This window comes from Paroedura picta, chromosome 1 (assembly GCF_049243985.1).
Source record: "Paroedura picta isolate Pp20150507F chromosome 1, Ppicta_v3.0, whole genome shotgun sequence".
Lineage (NCBI taxonomy): Eukaryota > Metazoa > Chordata > Lepidosauria > Squamata > Gekkonidae > Paroedura > Paroedura picta.
In genome coordinates, this window is record NC_135369.1 from 53,850,785 (window position 1) to 53,869,232 (window position 18,448).

The following is an 18,448-nucleotide window of genomic DNA, read 5'->3' on the forward strand; positions in this document are numbered from 1 at the left end:
ATTTTCTACACCTAAAACAGCCAATCTGTGCCTCTCTACGTGCTTCCCCACCATCCCCTATAATCTCAGCAGCCCTCAGGGAAGAAGAACTAGCCCCTGTGCTTTCAGTATCAGGATACAGTTCCACATTCCTCAGAGTGGCCGAGTCCGCATCAAAAGATGACTGATAGAGATCTCCATATCTTGAGGCCAGGCTCCTGAATTCTTCCATGGAGAGTTTCATCTTCAGCAAATGAACAAAAATGCATGGTTTAAGCAAATAAACAATTGCCACGGATTATGCAACACTGAATCACATTCCTATCTTTGGCTGCACCCATGCTCATTTTTATTTATTTACTTTATTTATGCCCCCCATTTTTCACCAATGTGGACCCAAAGCAAGGTTACATCATCCCCTTCCATCCATTTTATCCCCACAACAATGCTGTGAGGTAGATCAGCCTAACAGTGTGTGTGACTGGCCTGAAGCCACCCAGTGAGCTTCCGTGGCAGGGTGGCAATTTGGACATGGATCTCCCAAATCCTACGCTGTCACTCTAACCACCATGCCACACTGACTCTGTGTGCCACTGCATTATTATATCTAAAAGGAAGCCTGTACCGGCACAAGATAAATCCAGGGGGACCCCTCTTAGTCCAAACCCCTGCAAAATGATGCTCATCATACAATGGCAGGCTGGGCAGAGGTCACTTGTCTGTTCTGTCAAAGCCTTCACTGTTCTCATCACAGCACACTGATCCAGGTGAGTATCACAACAGAGACAAATGAGAGCACATGCCTGGTTGGAGATGCGCCCACATCGCTGGAGATCACTGCCAGAGGTCATGGCAATTGTGGTTGCAATGGCAGGAGGGGGGCTGGTCTTCAGGCTGTTGCAAGTGCACATGAGCTGCGAGAAAGCCTGCAGCAGGTCAATCCGGAGCTTGACAAACCCACACTGAAAGCTCAAAGGGTTCAGCGGTGTGCTGGCAGCCTGCAGGTGAATAAACAAACAAGCAGAGCTTGGAGGTTTGGTAACCGGGTCAAAATACCACATTAAATAACTCCCTTTTGGAAATGGCTTCAAAAGGTGCAGAAAAGGAATGTACTCAGAACACTACAGAACCGAATTTGCAGAGCAGAGCATAGTTGTAATACCTATATCCTCGGTGCTGTTGCAGTTTTGTAAAGGATCTCTGTTTTTACCATTAACATTCCAAAGAAAATCTCATTTAGATGTTTTCTTTTTGCAGCTTCCATAACGTTCTGTACTTGCCACAGGGAGCCATAACCACTGCCCACATTGTGATGTGACATAATTACCTACTCAGAGAGAAGCACCTCTATGTGGTTGGGTTGCTCTGACCTCCTGACCAGAAGCAGGCTCAACCACAGTAGCCACACAGGTAGAGCTCCAGCAAGGAGTCTTCCTGGGGGGACAGGTAAGTTTAGTATCTCTCTTCATTGAGAGAGACGGGAACATTCTCATTTCTGATGTGAAGCTTCAGAGCCACTCTCACAGGAGGCTGACGAGCAGCGTGGGAGCCCTTTTGGGTAGTTAATTTATTTCTTGCAGTATGTGAGCTGTTGTCTAGTCACAATGTGTTTCTTTGGATTGGGGAATGTGATTTTTTGGGGGGAGACAAGGGTTAAGAAAAATGCACTAGCATGTTTAAAGAACTACAAGATCCTTCTAATGAGTTCTGTGTTTGTGCAAATTCATCAGACACGGGAAGGAGGCACACAGGTTTCTTCGGGCTTGCATCCCAAGGCTCTTGAACAGGGATGTCTAACACAAGAGCTGGACTTAAGAGTTCAGTGAGGGGGTAGGGAGGGGAGCAGGAGAGAATGCCTGCTGTCTGCACCTAATATGGAAATAGCTGCTCTCACTGGGCCCTACCCAACATAGAGCATGCTACAGTAATCCAAAAGCGTACAGATTATCATGGCTAGATGGGCTAAGGCAGTGGTCCGCAACCTTTTTTAGGCTGCGGACCGGTGTGGGGGGGAGGGTGATCCAGGTGCTGCGCAAAAACGCATGTGCAGCATATCCGCATGTGTGTGTTTGTGCCATGCACGGCCACAAACGTGCATGTGTTGCGATTTCATGAATGTGCACATGCACAGCAGGTCTGCGCATGCAGGTTTGTGCCATGCGTGGCTGCAAACGCGCATGCGTGGCACTTTTGCACTTGTGCGTTTGCGGCAGCGCATGCACAAAATTGCCGCACATGCGTGAAATTGCTGTGCATGTGTGGACCTGCCGCGCATGCGCGTTTGAGCCAGCAGCCACGCTTCCCTCTCCCCCCTTCTTACAAAAAGAATCTTGCCGGGCCGCAAGCTAGCGGCCGATTTGCTTGCGGCCTGGGAAGTTTCTCACTGCGGGGGGGGGGGGGGAGGGAGAGGGAGCTGCGGCCCGGTGGTTATGGACCACTGGGCTAAGGAACAGAAGAGCTGGCAAAACCAGATGTAGCGGACAGAACATGCTCTCAGCCATCACACCCACCTATTTTTCATCCAGCAAGCCTGGGCACGTGAGCACCCAGAAGCTCTTAACCTATTTTCTAAATACCAAATCCACTCCATCCAAAATAATAGAATTAGGCATCGAGTCTCATATAATTCAGTCCTCTCCTAGAACTCTTCTGAAACTATGTTTGAAATGATAAAATGCCACAACGGGCAACATTCATGATTGTATTGCCAGCATTGCCCCTCCTCCCAAAAATAATACCTTGCCAGAACTGCACAGATGCCACTGACAGAGCTACTGAACAAAACCTGACTATTTCCATACCCATTCAAAAGACAAGAGCCAAAGGCACAGGAAAGAAGCAAATCGGTGGGCACCCACTGAGAAGAAAAAATTATACAGCCACCTCCTTCCTAAAGGTTCCTCAAAACAGTGACTACTTAAGCTCTAGTAATGAAAGTCTTCTCATCAGGAAAGATGAAGCATCCATTTCCTTGCACCGGGGTTTTCTATTCAAACTGGCACTATTTTAGTCACATTAAGCAATTAAATACATTTTCTGCTCTATATAAACTGAGTACTGTTTTACTTCTGCTTGCCTGAGCTGACAAATTGCCTTGTTCCGGCATCAGGAACACTCAGTCGCATGTGGTAAAAACACAAGACAGCAGCAATTTAACCAGAAATGGCAAGTTGAAATAGATTTTGTGCCTGTCCTCACCTTTACAGCACCCTCACTTGCTCTGAACATACATTTTGATTGACACAAAAGTTGCAGGCTAATACAGACAAATTATGTACCACAGCTACACAGATTCCCCCTGAGGCAATTTCTGTAGCTTGACTCCTTCTGTGAGGGGGAAAAACAGATTTCCAGTTCTTGCAAATGCCAAGCTACATTTGAATAGATGACGGTAATATTAGATGTATTCTACTCTTCTCCGGGAAGCTCAAGAAAGAATACATGGAAGCACCTACATTTTACCCCATGAAGGAGTTCAGAGAGGCAGGAACTAGTCCAGGGTCAGCCAAATGTGTTTCAGGACTGAGTGGGAATTTGAGCCTCAGTCTCCCTGGCCCTACTCCAACATGGTGTCTGCTAAACCGCACTGGTGCACAACCCATACATGGGGGTGGGGGATGGGGGGGGAAGAAAAGAACAATTTCAGTGTTTTCCATCAGATTCATTAAAGGTAAAGGTATCCCCTGTGCAAGCACCGAGTCATGTCTGACCCTTGGGGCGACGCCCTCTAGCGTTTTCATGGCAGACTCAATACGGGGTGGTTTGCCAGTGCCTTCCCCAGTCATTACCGTTTACCCCCCAGCAGCAAGCTGGGTACTCATTTTACCGACCTCGGAAGGATGGAAGGCTGAGTCAACCTTAAGCCGGCTGCTGGGATCGAACTCCCAACCTTATGGACATCGCTTCAGACAGCATTTCTGCTGCTTACCTCTCTGTGCCACAAGAGGCATTACCCCGCCTCAAATCTCTATACATATTTCAGATGCTCCCAAGTAAGCCAAGCTGTTAACTGGGACACACTTTAACAAGCAAATTTTATGCAACCATTTAAAGACCTATACTTGTTTCCGGTTTGTTTCTAGGTACAAGTCTTGAGTCCTAGCTTACCTTAAGGGTCCACCTTACACCATTCAAGCTTGCCTGGCAGGAGACATCACTAAAGCCTGTCTCCAGGCCAGACAGACTGTCAGCTTCTGAAGAGAGGCAGGAAACTACTAGAGGAAAGATATTCTCCCCCTGGTTGCTCTTCCTGTACTAAGAGATGTTTGCCTGGTGTTACAGTTGCTACCTTTAGGTGCCAACAGAACGCTTGGTCTGCCAGTTTAAAGACTGTGGTTAGTAAAGTTTGGGGGTTTATCTCCTCGCCCCCCTCCCCATTTGCCCTGTGATTTATTTAATTTCTAAGCCACTGTATTACTGGATTTATTTCAAGCTGCTTTAATTATTACCGTATTTGCCGGCGTATAAGACGGCTTTTTTCCTCTGAAAAACATGCCTCCAAGTGGGGGGGGCCGTCTTATACGCCGGGTGCACTTCAGGCGAGCAGCAAGTGGCGGCGAGCGGCTCCCCCCCACTGGGTGAGTAGGGCGGGCGGCGAGTGGCGGCGAGTGGCGAGTGGCGGCGAGCGGCTCCCCCCCACTGGGTGAGCAGGGCGGGCGGCGAGCGGCTCCCCCCCACTGGGTGAGCAGCGCCGCGGGCTGCGGCGAGCGGCGGCGGGCAGCGGGCGGCGAGCGGCTCCCCCCCACTGGGCTCACTCCATATTTTGAGTGGAAATGTTGGGGGGTCGTCTTATACGCCCAGTCGCCTTATACGCCGGCAAATACGGTATATTAGTTCTGATTTTGTTTTACTGATCACAGTACACTTTCAATAGAAACATGACATGTATGCCTTTAAAGCTAACAAACAATAAATAAATCAAACAGGTCAGACACCAGGACTTCATTCCGCTAACAGCAGAGTGACCCTCCAAGCTCTCCTGATACTTGAGGTTCTTTTGCTGTTGGAAGAAAAGCATAACTGAGGTGCAGCATCCAACCCCATGCCTCCTGTACCCATTTCAGGAACATGGGGTGGATTAAACTTCCCTCTCTTTTGCAATTAATTATGCCAGAATAAAGTTAGCAAAATAGGTGTCAAATTCCCAGAAGATGAAGCTTGCCATCCAGAATGATACACAAATTACGTCATTTATGTAATCAAAACACAAAACACAAATTAGCTGCAAACCCTCAGCTGATGGTAAATTTCCAGCACACCAGGATATGTTGCCCTCCCTCATTTACAGATTTCAAGAAATGGAAGTTCACTCCCACTTCCCCAGCCCCCTCAAAATGCAACATCTGTTTCAATGACCCCTCTCCCCCCCCCCAAATAAAACCCCAGAAGCCATTCAGTTTTACAAAAGAAAACTTTGACACTTGGTTGATTAAACAATGAATTCTGGATTGCTCAAGAAGCAGTGAAGAGCTTTTGCTATTGTTCCCATCTGCCTCCTCTGAATTCCATTCCAAAAGACAGCACAAGCACAGGCATCAGAGCACTTCATGTGGTGCACCTGCTCCTACTGTCAAGAGGGGATGGTTTATCACAGGGGTAGTCAAACTGCGGCCCTCCAGATGTCCATGGACTACAATTCCCAGGAGCCTCCTGGGAATTGTAGTCCATGGACATCTGGAGGGCCGCAGTTTGACTACCTCTGGTTTATCACATGAGCACAATAGTTCAACTCTCTTTATCGTCCACACTGACAACTTGGTAGGGATCATTCCAACAATGCAGGTCATCAGAGAAGTGAAGCGTGAACCACTGCTGCACAGAAAGTGGTTCTGAATGTGCAATTTGTTTCCCCAAGATTTTTAAAGAGACTAGTTTAAAAACAACAACTGAAACAGGCAACTCTTTATCTAGAGACCACCAGGAAGAAAGAAGGAACAATTTACACTGACCGTTAATGATGCTATTCCTTTGTGATATGATTTTAGCGACTCAGCAATGCATGAAAGTGCTGAACTGCAATCGTTCTCTTGCAGCCCCATTAGGCACTGCTCCGCGTGGGAGAACTCCTTCAAACTGTTCAGCCAGAAGTAGAAGTGCTCGGAAGCCACTTGAGTCAGCAAGCTTTGATAGAGCTCCCTGGCCATGCCGTGATTACCCTACAGAGGACAAGTGGAGACGGACACAGCTTAGACAAAAAGAAAAAGCATGAAGATCTCTGTGTTCAAAAACAATACATCAGTGAACAGCAGCACATCTGAAATAAAGCTTGTTTTTTAAACAGAAGAAGGCAGGAATACATCAAAGAAAAGACCTTCAAACCTTGTCCAATCTGCCCTTCCAAAACGTCTTTCCCCCACTGGATTCTGAAACTGATATTTGCTCCAGTTAGTTTCCAAAATGATACACACACACCCCTTGTTTCACACACACAAGATAGAGGAGCATTTTTATCTTCTTTATGGAAAGAATAATCCCTTCTTAAGTAGCAATCTGCAACTTGCCAAAGATACACAAAATAAGTTCTGTTTATGAAAGTTGAACATAGAAGCTCACCAAGGCTACAGAACAACCCTCTCCAAGCTAACTTTTGGTAGTCAGGACCATATTCAGTTTGGTACACTTTCATATATTTTAATGGTGTTTATAATTCTGCTATTCTGTGGGATAGAGCAATGATTCACACATACCATCCAGCATAGCAAAGATTACATCCAGTTGATATGCTAAGGACAGACCATAGGTAGGTTTTTCAAAAGTTCTCAGCTATGTCATTTAGAGAGAGAAAAATCCAAAACCCTAAAATACACATAATTAGGGATGGGCATGAGCCAGGATATGAATGCAGGTTGCCCAGGTTTGTGCTCCCAAAACTTAACGGATTCTTGTCCAGTGCGGGGTTTGACTGGCTGCCATTTTAGGCTAAGAGGAGATGGGTGTGGATGCCCTGTTGTCAGTCTAAAATGGCTGCAAACCATTTCAACACACCAGGGAAAGGGAAATGCTTCAGGAAACTGTGTTAAATCCTAGGAGAACCTTTGTTAGATGTTAAATGCAGAGCTGTTTCAAATATTGCTGGTACCCAAGTATATTTAGTTTTAGGACCTTTTTTTTTAAGTCTATATCACATCCATCGTTTGTATATACCATTCTGGAAGCTTGTCTGGCTATCCTGTAAGCAGTCCATCCATTGGAGACATTTTCAAGCTGCTGTTTGATAACAGTTTTAACTTCAGAAGATAAAGTCTTTTGACTGGCAACAAATATCACAGTAGCAAGAGAGACCTAAAGAGAGAAACAATGAACAGGACAAGGTTGAAGCCTAGCAAAAAGCTCTCTCCACTAGCATCATCCAAAAGTTATTGGCAGACATGGTTATGGCTATGTTGGGGATGTCTTACCATAGCCTGATGAAGCATATTGAAGAACTTGAATGTTTGCACATTTTGTGTTATTTTGGTTAGTTCTAATAAAAAGTATTACATAACTTTTATTCTAGAGAGATATTAATAGGATTTCAAACTCAGGCTAGTAAACATAGCACTGGAATGGCTTTATTGCATTATAATTCTGAGGCTTATATAATGGATAATAAAAAGCAGAAATGTATTCAAGCAAATAGTTGAAATAAATCATGGAAATAATTTGACTGCATCAAAATGTTGTTAATTCAAGTAATAAGCTGTTTTAACCCCCATAAGAGCCTCTTGTGGCACAGAATGGTAAGGCAGCCGTCTGAAAGCTTTGCCCATGAGGCTGGGAGTTCAATCCCAGCAGCCGGCTCAAGGTTGACTCAGCCTTCCATCCTTCCGAGGTTGGTAAAATGAGTACCCAGCTTGCTGGGGGGTAAATGGTAATGACTGGGGAAGGCACTGGCAAACCACCCCGTATTGAGTCTGCCATGAAAACGCTAGAGGGCGTCACCCCAAGGGTCAGACATGACTTGGTGCTTGCACAGGGGATACTTTTACCTTATCCCCCATAACCCATATGATTGTCAAAAAGCCTTTATCAAGTTCAGGCTAATATCAAATCCAAGGAAGGCCTACATGGAAGTGGGCTGAAGTTCCTCTTTGCTTGCTAAGACACAATCCTTGGAGATTCACACACAACTTAAGCATGCAGGAGAAATAAGGTGAATCAAACATGGATGCCACAGAAGGAGATGACAACAGAGGGAAACATGGGCAAAGGTCTGTAATTTATTAATCCAGAATCCACACCACAAGGCAAGGGATGGAAGAGAAAATGATGCTGTAAAAAGCTCAGCATTTCATTGTGTTTGGCAAGGCACCAAAATAAGCACAGTGTCCATGTCAAACAAGCGCCACCTATAGGAAGGAAAAGGGCTTAAGAACAAGGGATGTACATTTGGCTCTACAGGAACTGAAAATATACTCAAAAAACATTTTGTTGGTTTCAACCAAGCTGAAGGAGAAGTCAGCCACAAGAGTTGCTGTGCGGCAGAGAGCTGTGGCCCCACAGGACTGTGTATCATGGGAAGATAACTTCCTGTTGCACGCAGATCCTGGGGCCAGCTTCTCTGGCACTGTGGTTGAGCGGCAGGTGAAGTCATCCCCAGCCAGGTCTGCATGCGGCAGAGAAAGACCTCCTCGCAGCAGGGCAGTTTAAAGTGCGCTGCAGTAGAAGCCAAGCCAGTCCCAGGATCGAGCTGGCTTCTTTTTTTTTAATGGTATTGTTCTTCTCAAGTCTATTGGACGCAAAAATATCTGGGATTTCCAAAAAATGAGGAATCCAAATACAACATAATTATTGGGATCTGGGATTTTTCGGAAATTTTTTCAAGTCCAATAGACCCAAACCAAAAATTACCAACTTAAAACACTGCACATTTCTAGTCTGGATATGTTTTAGGTCTGGGGTTCAGACCTGAAATTCCTTTGTTGCCTAAATTTAAAAAAAAAAGCTTGCTCACGTCACTCTCCTCTGTAAAGTTCTACGGCTTTCTTTTATTTTCTAAATTAAAGATTTCTCACTTTTTAATAATTCACTCCTTTCCATATTTCATCTTATCCTCCCTCCCATTCATTTTTTTGTTTCCTTAAGCCACCCCATACTTTGGTTATCTATCTCCTATTCCTTTTTTTTTCTTCTAAAGCTATGTGACTATTTTTGAACCAGTCTTCCTACTTAATGAAATTTATTCTGCTGCAAAGGATTTTTCAAACCTTATCTTTTTTTTTCCTCAGGCTTTCCTAGATTGATTTTCTTCCACAAAATAGCCCTTCTTTTGCTGAGCTTTTCAAATCTCCATTTCTTCAATCTGCTTTTTTGTTGCATGTGCCTTATCGTTCAAACTGGAAGCTTTCAAGACAAGACCCTGAGCTTTTTGAATTTATGGCCTAGTGGGTAGCAACAATAATGCTGCTCCCTATCATCACTCCATTAATAAAATAATAAACTTGTGTAAAAAAAAACCCTGGTAATGCTAAGTAAGAACAGCGGCTCATCTGCTTCCCATTCTGTCCACTGATTGTGAGGAGTCAGGTTACAGTCAGAATGTTCACAACCAAGGCATCAACAGCAGGGTCAGGCCTCCATATTTAAGCCTTCATAGCATATTGGGAGATACTGCTTGTTCCTGAAAAATAGGAGATGGTGCTCTTGGGCCAAGGACATACAGTTTCAATATTATGACAACAGTATTCTTGAAGACATCACAGAATGTACTTGACATTTAGCACCAACAATCACAGCCAGGAACGACGACTGACTGACTTTATTGTTTTTTCTGCTTCTACCTCGCCCGCCCTTACGGCTCAGGACGGTTTACAATGAAATTAGTGGCTCACGGTTTAATGTGATGCTGGCATAGTATAGGGCGGTGGTCCCCAACCACCAGGCCGTGGCCCAGTGCCAGGCCGCGAAGGCCCTGGTACTGGGCCGCGGCTCCCTGCCTCTGCAGGGCCGCGCAGGGTGCGTATGCGCATTTGCGCCATGCACGGCCGTAAGTGCGCATTCACGGCACTCCCATGCACGTGTGGCCAGGGTCACACATGCGCGTTTGCGGCAGCACATTGCGCAAACTTGCATGCGCGACCCCAGCTGCGCATGCGCGGGAGTGCCGCACATGCATGGCATGCACGGCTGGGCGATCGCCCTCCCCGCCGCCGCCAGTCCGCAGCCTGGAAAAAGTTGCGGACCACTGGTATAGGGAACACGATAACAGTTTTGGATTATAACATTAGAATAACATTTGAACACAACAGTTTTAACATTGTAAACACAAAAACACTTTAACAATCATATCTGAGTAACTGAACTGTTATCCACTAGGTCTTTTTTTAATTTAGTGAATGTACGGGTCACCTTGTGTGGTTCTCTGTTGGGCATTACTGGTGGTTGGGAGGAGGTTATTGTTGGGAAGGGGCTATTGTGGTGGGATTGTTCCAATTGGCCTCAACCAAAGGCTTAGTGGAAGAGCTCCATTGTGCAGGCCCCGTGGAACTCTTTCTGCTCTGATTAAGTAAAACAGTTATCCAAATAAAATGTCTGTTTCTCTGTAAGTGCTTTGACAAGTAATTCCACACAGAAAGGTTAACCATGAATCAAACATGACAAAGATATACACTGGGCTAGTTTATGGCTAGTTTCACTATATTTTCTGATAAGGCAAACTGACTGTTCTATAAGCATGGTCCAGTTTTAACTCAGTACATCATCAGTAGCTTATAAAGTGCTTATTCCACCCAATTGCACTCAGGTCCAGAGCATAACAAGAACAATGTTTCCAAGCCCATCTACTTACCAGCAGTTCCTGCTGTTTATCCGAGGCAGATCGGCCAATCATTTTATAAAGGTCCATCAAATCTCCCAGCATTCCATCTCCCAAGACAGGTAACTGCATAGCAATGGCTGCCAGGCAATGACACATGAGAATCCTGGCAGCATCTTGAGCGCTATGCAGCTGTGTCAACAAGGACTCCACAATAGATTGGCTCAGATGGGGGCGACACGTGGCCAGTTTCACCATGCAAGTGAGAGCAATCTGCATTAAAACAAACAGTACTGTTTTACTATCTGTTACCTTTCAAAATAATTCCTTCAAAAGGATGGCTAAAAAAACGTTGTGCAAGCACATTAAATACAGTGAGACTCTGCCAAAGCATATACAGAGAGGATATATCGCGAACCAATTATTTCTACTGTAATGCATGACTGAGACACCGAAACTGCTTAACTGAGTCTGGTAAAAGTGTCTAATATTGAAACCCTACATGCTTAACCTAATGTGTTTAAACAGGATTAAACTGGTCTAACTTTGTATAGAATTGCTTGGCTAGTCCCAGCTATGCTACACTCCTCCATTTGCTGCTTTAAAAAAACTAGACTTGATTTATGGGCAGCTAAGACAAAAAAGGTTATTTTTATCAATGTACTGAACACCTAAGAGTGTGTATGCTTAATAAGAAAGTTCTTTTGAAGGTAGGGCTTCATTATCCCCACACAGCTCTGCTTGCTGTTCCAGCAGTTCTCTATTTTAGCAAGAACTCAGATGCAACATGCAGGCTGAAATTCTTCCCTGACACTCCCCCGAATCCCATGTTCAGACTTGTTGAGGTTTTAAACTCCAACTTTGAAAAGAGTATATTCCATATAGGTTGGGTATTTAAGTTGGTAATTTTTTTAACATTTAATGAAAACGATAACTAGCAGACAAGTAATCACACCAGAAACAAAGTGGCATACAGCAAAACAAAAATGAGATTTACCTTTAAAGTTGCTTGGGCACCTGGACTGCCATCTTGGCTACAAAGAACAAGGAGGGATTCAAGGCCAAAGACTGCATCTTGCTCCAATGGCAAAAGATCTAAGGGAAAAATCTATATTTTATCCCTAATTTGAAGACGAGAGAGAAATCTGGTTTTTCATACCTAAAGGTTTCCCAAAGTGGTTTACAAACACCTTTTCTCTTCCCACAACAGATACCTTCGTAAGTTAGGTTGGGCTGAGAGAACTCTGGCAGAACTGCTCTATGAATACAGCCATAAGAGAACTGTGACTGACCCAAGGTTACCCAGTGGGCAGCACGTGGAGGAGTAGGGTTTTCCAGGTTAGAGTTTGTCACTCTTAATCACTACATCATGCTAACTAGCACTAGAATTATTATCATATACTCATGACTATTAAGGAAGACAGAATTTTTCACCAGTTTGCCTTATTCCAGTAACACAACAGATCTAAGAGCCTCAAGTTCAAATCCCATCAGGATTTAAATATAAACTGACAGTGTATATTTGCACCTATTTAGCTTGAATGGAAATGGAAATGCAACACCATCTTTATATTTTTCTGTGAAGCAAAGCACTCTAGTTTTACCAAAGGTTAACATGAATAATAGTGGGTCTGCTTCAGCTTGCAGGTGTTTCTCGTTAACCTTTCTCACAGATACTATTATTATTATTATTATTATTATTATTATTATTATTAGATTTATTCCCCACCACTCTCTGACTGGCTCGTGACGGGTTACAGTGTCTTATAAAAAATCCCCATTAAAACCCCATTAAAAGACATCCAGAAAAGCTCAATATGGAGGAAAACCCACTCCCAACCCCCACTACTAGATTTATTATTTATTAATTATGCTTATGGAGTACCCCTCGCAGACTTGTGTGCATATAACTACAGGGACCCACATGTCTGACCACTGCTTGCTAGTATGGGAGGCAGTGGCTCAAAGGGACCCAAGGCCTGGGTTTCCTGATGTTTTCCATCAAAATGGCGCAGGGAGAAGACAGATTTGCCTATCAATCTCATACCCATCAATGACACTGAGAAGGGAGGCAAATTGGAGAGGGGGGCAAACTATGACTAAAGCTGATCTACTGATGAAGAAAAGTAAACCTAGCAATTATTTTGCATGGAGACAAGGCTGGGAGGAGAGTACTGCAACTAGGACAGCAGCCCTTGTTAAGGCAAACTTGGCAAAGCTGTGATGACAGCTGAACAGCAGAAAAGGAGGTCCTGAATCCTGGAACAATGAAGACGCAGCTTTGCAATGCTGCTGAATGGGGCAGGCCAGGGTCTGACAGCAACTGCAGCAGGGGCCCATTTCCCTATATTGTGAGGACATAAGGATTGGAGGGGGGGGGCTAGGGTAGCAGCTGCAAACAAGGATTCCTCAGTGGTTTGGCTGATCACTGAAAGCCTAAGCTAGAATACTGCTACCTTCTGCCATTTCCTGTCCAAAACTGATTGTGACAGGCCCTTTCTTTAAACTAAGAGGCCCTTTCTTGAAACACACTGCCTTTCTTAAATGTGTTATGTTTTCATCGTTTACCACCATGGACATCAGCTTGTGACATTTTGGGTTTATAACCCAATGCTATGGCACCAATATGCGACTGGCCCTTTCTTGAAAACTGAGGGGCCCCACATTGCCTCTATGATAAATTTGGGGATTGTTGTTCATTTGGAGATACAAAACTTTTCCACAGTTACAAGTTATTTGGGTTGCTGCTGTGAGGTAAACTTTGTACAGAGGTCACTGAAGCAGGTTTAATAAAATGACTAAGATGATCTTATTTGTCTCTTGAGAAACTTATATGCAGGTCAAGAAGAAACAGTGAGAACTGAACATGGAATCACTGATTGGTTCAAAATTGAGAAAGGAGTTCGGCAAGGCTGTATACTGTCGCCTTGCCTATTTAACTTGTATGCGGAGCACATCATGAGAAAGGTGGGATTAGAGGAGTCACAAATTGGGATCAAGATTGCAGGGAGAAATATCAACAACCTCAGATATGCAGATGATATCACTCTAATGGCAGAAAGCAAAGAGGAACTGTTGATGCGGGTGAAGGAGGAGAGTGCAAAAGTTGGCATCAACATCAAGAAAACAAAGATCATGGCATCCGGCCCTCTCAATTCCTGGAAAATAGATGGGGAAGAAATGGAGATAGTGACAGATTTTATTTTCCTGGGTTCCAAGGTCACTGCAGATGGGGACTGCAGCAAAGAAATTAAAAGACGCTTGTTCCTGGGGAGGAAAGCTATGGCAAATCTAGACACCATCCTAAAAAGCAGAGACATCACCCTGCCAACAAAAGTGCGGTTAGTCAAGGCTATGGTATTCCCAGTTGCAATGTATGGCTGGGAAAGTTGGACCATAAGGAAAGTCGAGTGTCAAAGAATTGAGGCTTTTGAACTCTGGTGCTGGAGAAGACTCTTGCGAGTCCCTTGGACTGCAAGGCGAACAAACCAGTCAGTCCTAGAGGAGATCAACCCTGACTGCTCCTTAGAAGGCCAGATCCTGAAGATGAAACTCAAATACTTTGGCCACCTCATGAGAAGGAAGGACTCCCTGGAGAAGAGCCTAATGCTGGGAGCGATCGAGGGCAAAAGAAGAAGGGGACGACAGAGAATGAGGTTGCTGGATGGAGACACTGAAGCAGTTGGTACGAACTTAAATGGACTCCGGGGAATGGTAGAGGACAGGAAGGCCTGGAGGATCATTGTCCATGGGGTTGCGATGGGTCGGACATGACTTCGCACCTAATAACAATAACAAAGATGATTTACTTATGTACAGGTTATGTAGTGAATTCTATTTGTAGTTACCATGTCTGTTTATCCCCAGAAACTGACCTTACAACTCTGTCCGCTCCCAGAGGAAGTGTTAAACCACTCTACCAGGCAGAAGTGCATGCAAAATTGTCTGCTCCCTAGCTGAGACAACTCCTATTTCCCTCACACTGTCCCTCAGGCTGTCCTCAACCCCACTCTGGAAGGAGACTGGAAATTGAAGCAACAATCCTATACACTCAGGTGTCAAAGCAGCTGTGTGGGTGTTTTACATCTCAGAGGCAGGACAGCCTCCTGTTTGTCACAGTTTGCTTTCTGGATTTATATACCTTTCTTCTTCAAATATTTAAAAATTTACATAAAACATTTTTTTAAGTTCAAAGAATAAAGCTCAAAGATTAAGTCACTATGTAAAAGAATAAGTGGACACAAATCTGATATTAAAAAATCACAATACTCAGAAACAAATGGGTGAACATTTTAATTTGCCAAGCACATTGTGTGGCTAATCTAAAATATACTGTTCTCCTACAAAAGAACTTCAAAGAGAATATTCAATGCTAAACTGCTGAACTGGAATTCATTGATAAACTCAAGATTATTTCTTCCCCAAGATTAACTCAGACTTTTGGTTTCTTACTCATTTTAGATGCTAATCCTGCCTGTCTAACAGTACCTGTGAGTGATTTGTAGAGACTCTGAATAAACTGATTATTCTTTTGATTGCATCTTGCTCTGTGTATAACTTCCTCCCTTATCTTTCTCTTACTGTAATACATCAGCCCAACTGTTGCATACTTCATGCATCAGATAAAAGTGAGAACTGATTCGTGAAATCTTACGCTGGTGTAAATTACATTCACTTCTAAATTGTGACTTGACTCCTGTTTTATTTTGCTGCTACAAGGCTACCCGTCTGGAACCAGCAACATATATATCAACCTACCCAGAGTTCTCCACTTTAGCAAGAACAGGAGAGTTTCACAAAGAACAATAAATTAATAATGGATGAATGGCTGCACTGGGACCCCAGCCACACTTACCTGTTTCCTGGCAGGAAGCAGCGATATTTGTCAGAACTCGCACTCCATGAGCTGCAATGCCCTGGTTATTGTGGTAACAGGACTCTTGTGCTAGTTTCACTAGGTCTGAAGACCTTGCTGTAGCAGTTGTACCTCCTAAACAAAGAGAAGGACACTATTAAGCTTGGGCTCAAAATAGTTTAAGCAACTTCTCCAGATTTCTACCTAGTCCACCCTCCGTTTCTCTAATTTATCCTACTGTATGAAGCAAATGCTGTCATTTCCAATGGCCACCGGTGCTGGTTTCTTCACACACACACACACACACACACACACACACACACACACATTTGCAAGCAGCTCTCACCCTTGGACAAGGAGACAGACCCAGACAGCTCCCTCAGAAGCCCTGTGAGAGTGAATGTGGAAGAATTTGGAGGGGGATCTTGTTCCACTTCCTTGTCACAAAAAGGTAATAAACAATGCTTCATTATTAGATATACTGGAAAAGGTTTGACAACAAATAACAGAAAAGATGTAAGACAGACAACACTCAATGGGAAAGTGAGAGCAGCAAAACCATGTTTCTACTGAACACATGAATGTAGCCTTCCTCTAATTCTATGCACTTCCTCTTAGGTGCATTTATTTCTGTTTAATTCAATGTGGTGCAGTGGCAGGAAAACCCAGGTTCAAATCCCCATTTGCCTCTGTAAAACACTGAATGGCCTTGAGCAACTCACTATTTCTCAGTCTAATAGGCCTAAGAAATTGTTGTGCAATTAAAAACACTTCTCTGAAGTACCTGGAGGGAGAATGGGATGCTAACCATAAATCCATCATTCAAATTCAGTACGATCAAAGTTCAAAGTCAACAAAACAAAGGGACTAAACATGAAACAGGACGTATAAACATTATGATTGAATTAAGTAGCCTCAGGAAGATTCTGGACAACACAGGATATAAATCTTCTAAACAAACAATTGCCAACTTTTAGAAGGAGAAAATGTCTCCTTTACACCACTTGACTGGGGTCTTTGCCAGGTGAATGCCATAAAACATTTCGACTGCCTGTTACCACATATGAAGCCTATATTAAAGGGACAGAACATTTTCTTCTGACAACTCTAGAGGCAGGTGTGTGGACTACACTTAGCCCATACTCTACTGTCCTTAGAGATACGTAACTGTGGAAATAAAAGATGCTTTAGGCCTGCATGCTGACATATTTGCAGCTAATAGGCACCAATGACCTAGATATAAAGAATGCACACAGCAATACACATAAGGCAGAGAAAATGGTGTGGGAGTATGCAAAGAGGAGATGGCAGTAGCACAGGGTGGGGAAATGTCACTGGATTAGCGTCTCAGTTCAAGCATTTTGGCCATTAGCATGTTCCGGCAGAAAATGAAAGCCATTGCTACAGTTTGGGAATGGTTTCCACCCAGTTCACTCTTCAATATTAAGAATGTTCACAGATCTGAAGAATTACCACATACTAATTTCTTTGAAAATAATAGGCGGATAAGCTGATCTATTCATACCTGGAGCAATGCTGAAATACTGTTTGATGGCTATCGTCCCCAACAGTGTGGAAAGTACAGACAACATGCCTAGTTTCAAGCTGTCATAGGGAGTTTGAAGTGCACACTCACAAAGTGCCTAGGAAGCCAGAATAAATAATATTTTTAGTCTGGAGGGGGAAAAATTATTTTAACCCCCCTCCCCCATATCCCTCAACATGTGTTGACCAACAATTCAGGTATGTACATATAGAAATCAATTACCTGTGTATAAGCCGAGGAGGTCTTTTAAGTGCTAAAAACAGTGCTGGAAAACTCGGCTTATATGCGAGTATATACGGATATATATATATACAGTATATGCAATTCTTCTGTCCCAAGACAACATTCACCTTTTTAACCAACGTATCACAATGACTGCTCATATTTAGCTTACAGTTCACAAGTACCTCAAGATCTCATTCACATACATTGCTGCCCAGAAGTGTATCTCCCATCCAGTATGTAGGCTTCTCATTTTTGTGACCCAGATGTAGAACTCTACACTTAGCCATATTAAATTGCATATTGTTCTCATTTGTCCACTTTTCCAGCATGTTCACATTTCATTGAACTCTACCTCTACCTTCTGGGATGTTTGCTACTTCTCCCAATTTGGTGTTAACTGCTAATTTAATAAGTAGTCCCAGTACCCCCTGATGCACATTGTTGATAAAAATGTTGAAAAAGCCCTGTAGCACCCCACTGTCTCCAATCTGCTAAAACATCATTGACAATTTAAAAATAATAACTACTGGATAGTTTCTCTTTTCACAACCGGTAATAAAACATGGCATTAATCACAGCAGTAGGAAGACATCTCATGGGAAAAATAAAGGTTTGGACTCATCTCTCACTTTTCTGCCACTTCCGCAGGTTTCATATCAGGAAACCACATTATCGACATTTTGCCAGAGTTACATAAATCCTTAATAAATCCTCAGTACAAAAAGCAAATGACAAACAAAGCACTCAAGTCACAGAAACAAAACAAAGCACCAAAATAATCCCATTAACAACTGGGGTAGGAGTGTTTCAAAAAGAGGACTGGTCAAATAGAGCTTTCTTACAATTATTAAAGGTATTGTCCATCTTTCAGTCTTGCTTAGAAACTATCGTCTCTGCTGCTCCACTTATTAAACAGTTACACAAATGTTATTGTTTGTATAAAGATAGATAATTCAGACGAGGTTCCAATAACATCATTGTGTCAAAGCAGGAAATAGGAGGGCTTATAAAAGGTCATGTACCAAAAATAAAAAAAACAGATAAATCTTGGCTAGGGAAAAAGTCTTCTAGAGCAGTGGCCCCCAAACTTTGTAAGGCTGGGGACCACCTG

The 18,448-nt window shown here is 43.5% G+C and overlaps 1 protein-coding gene across 2 annotated transcripts in view; it reads right to left on the bottom strand.

Annotated features, from left to right (window-relative positions):
* Positions 1-18,448, bottom strand: part of INTS7 (integrator complex subunit 7) — a 54,601-nt gene that overhangs the window by 13,691 nt on the left and 22,462 nt on the right. For both annotated transcript variants that reach the window (XM_077338641.1, XM_077338640.1), the window contains 8 exons: positions 17,092-17,209; positions 15,567-15,701; positions 11,709-11,806; positions 10,745-10,984; positions 7,123-7,260; positions 5,928-6,134; positions 783-977; positions 120-223 (listed from right to left, as the gene is read on the bottom strand). In XM_077338641.1, coding sequence (XP_077194756.1) covers positions 120-223; positions 783-977; positions 5,928-6,134; positions 7,123-7,260; positions 10,745-10,984; positions 11,709-11,806; positions 15,567-15,701; positions 17,092-17,209 — 1,235 coding nt within the window. The remainder of the gene's footprint in view (positions 1-119; positions 224-782; positions 978-5,927; positions 6,135-7,122; positions 7,261-10,744; positions 10,985-11,708; positions 11,807-15,566; positions 15,702-17,091; positions 17,210-18,448) is intronic.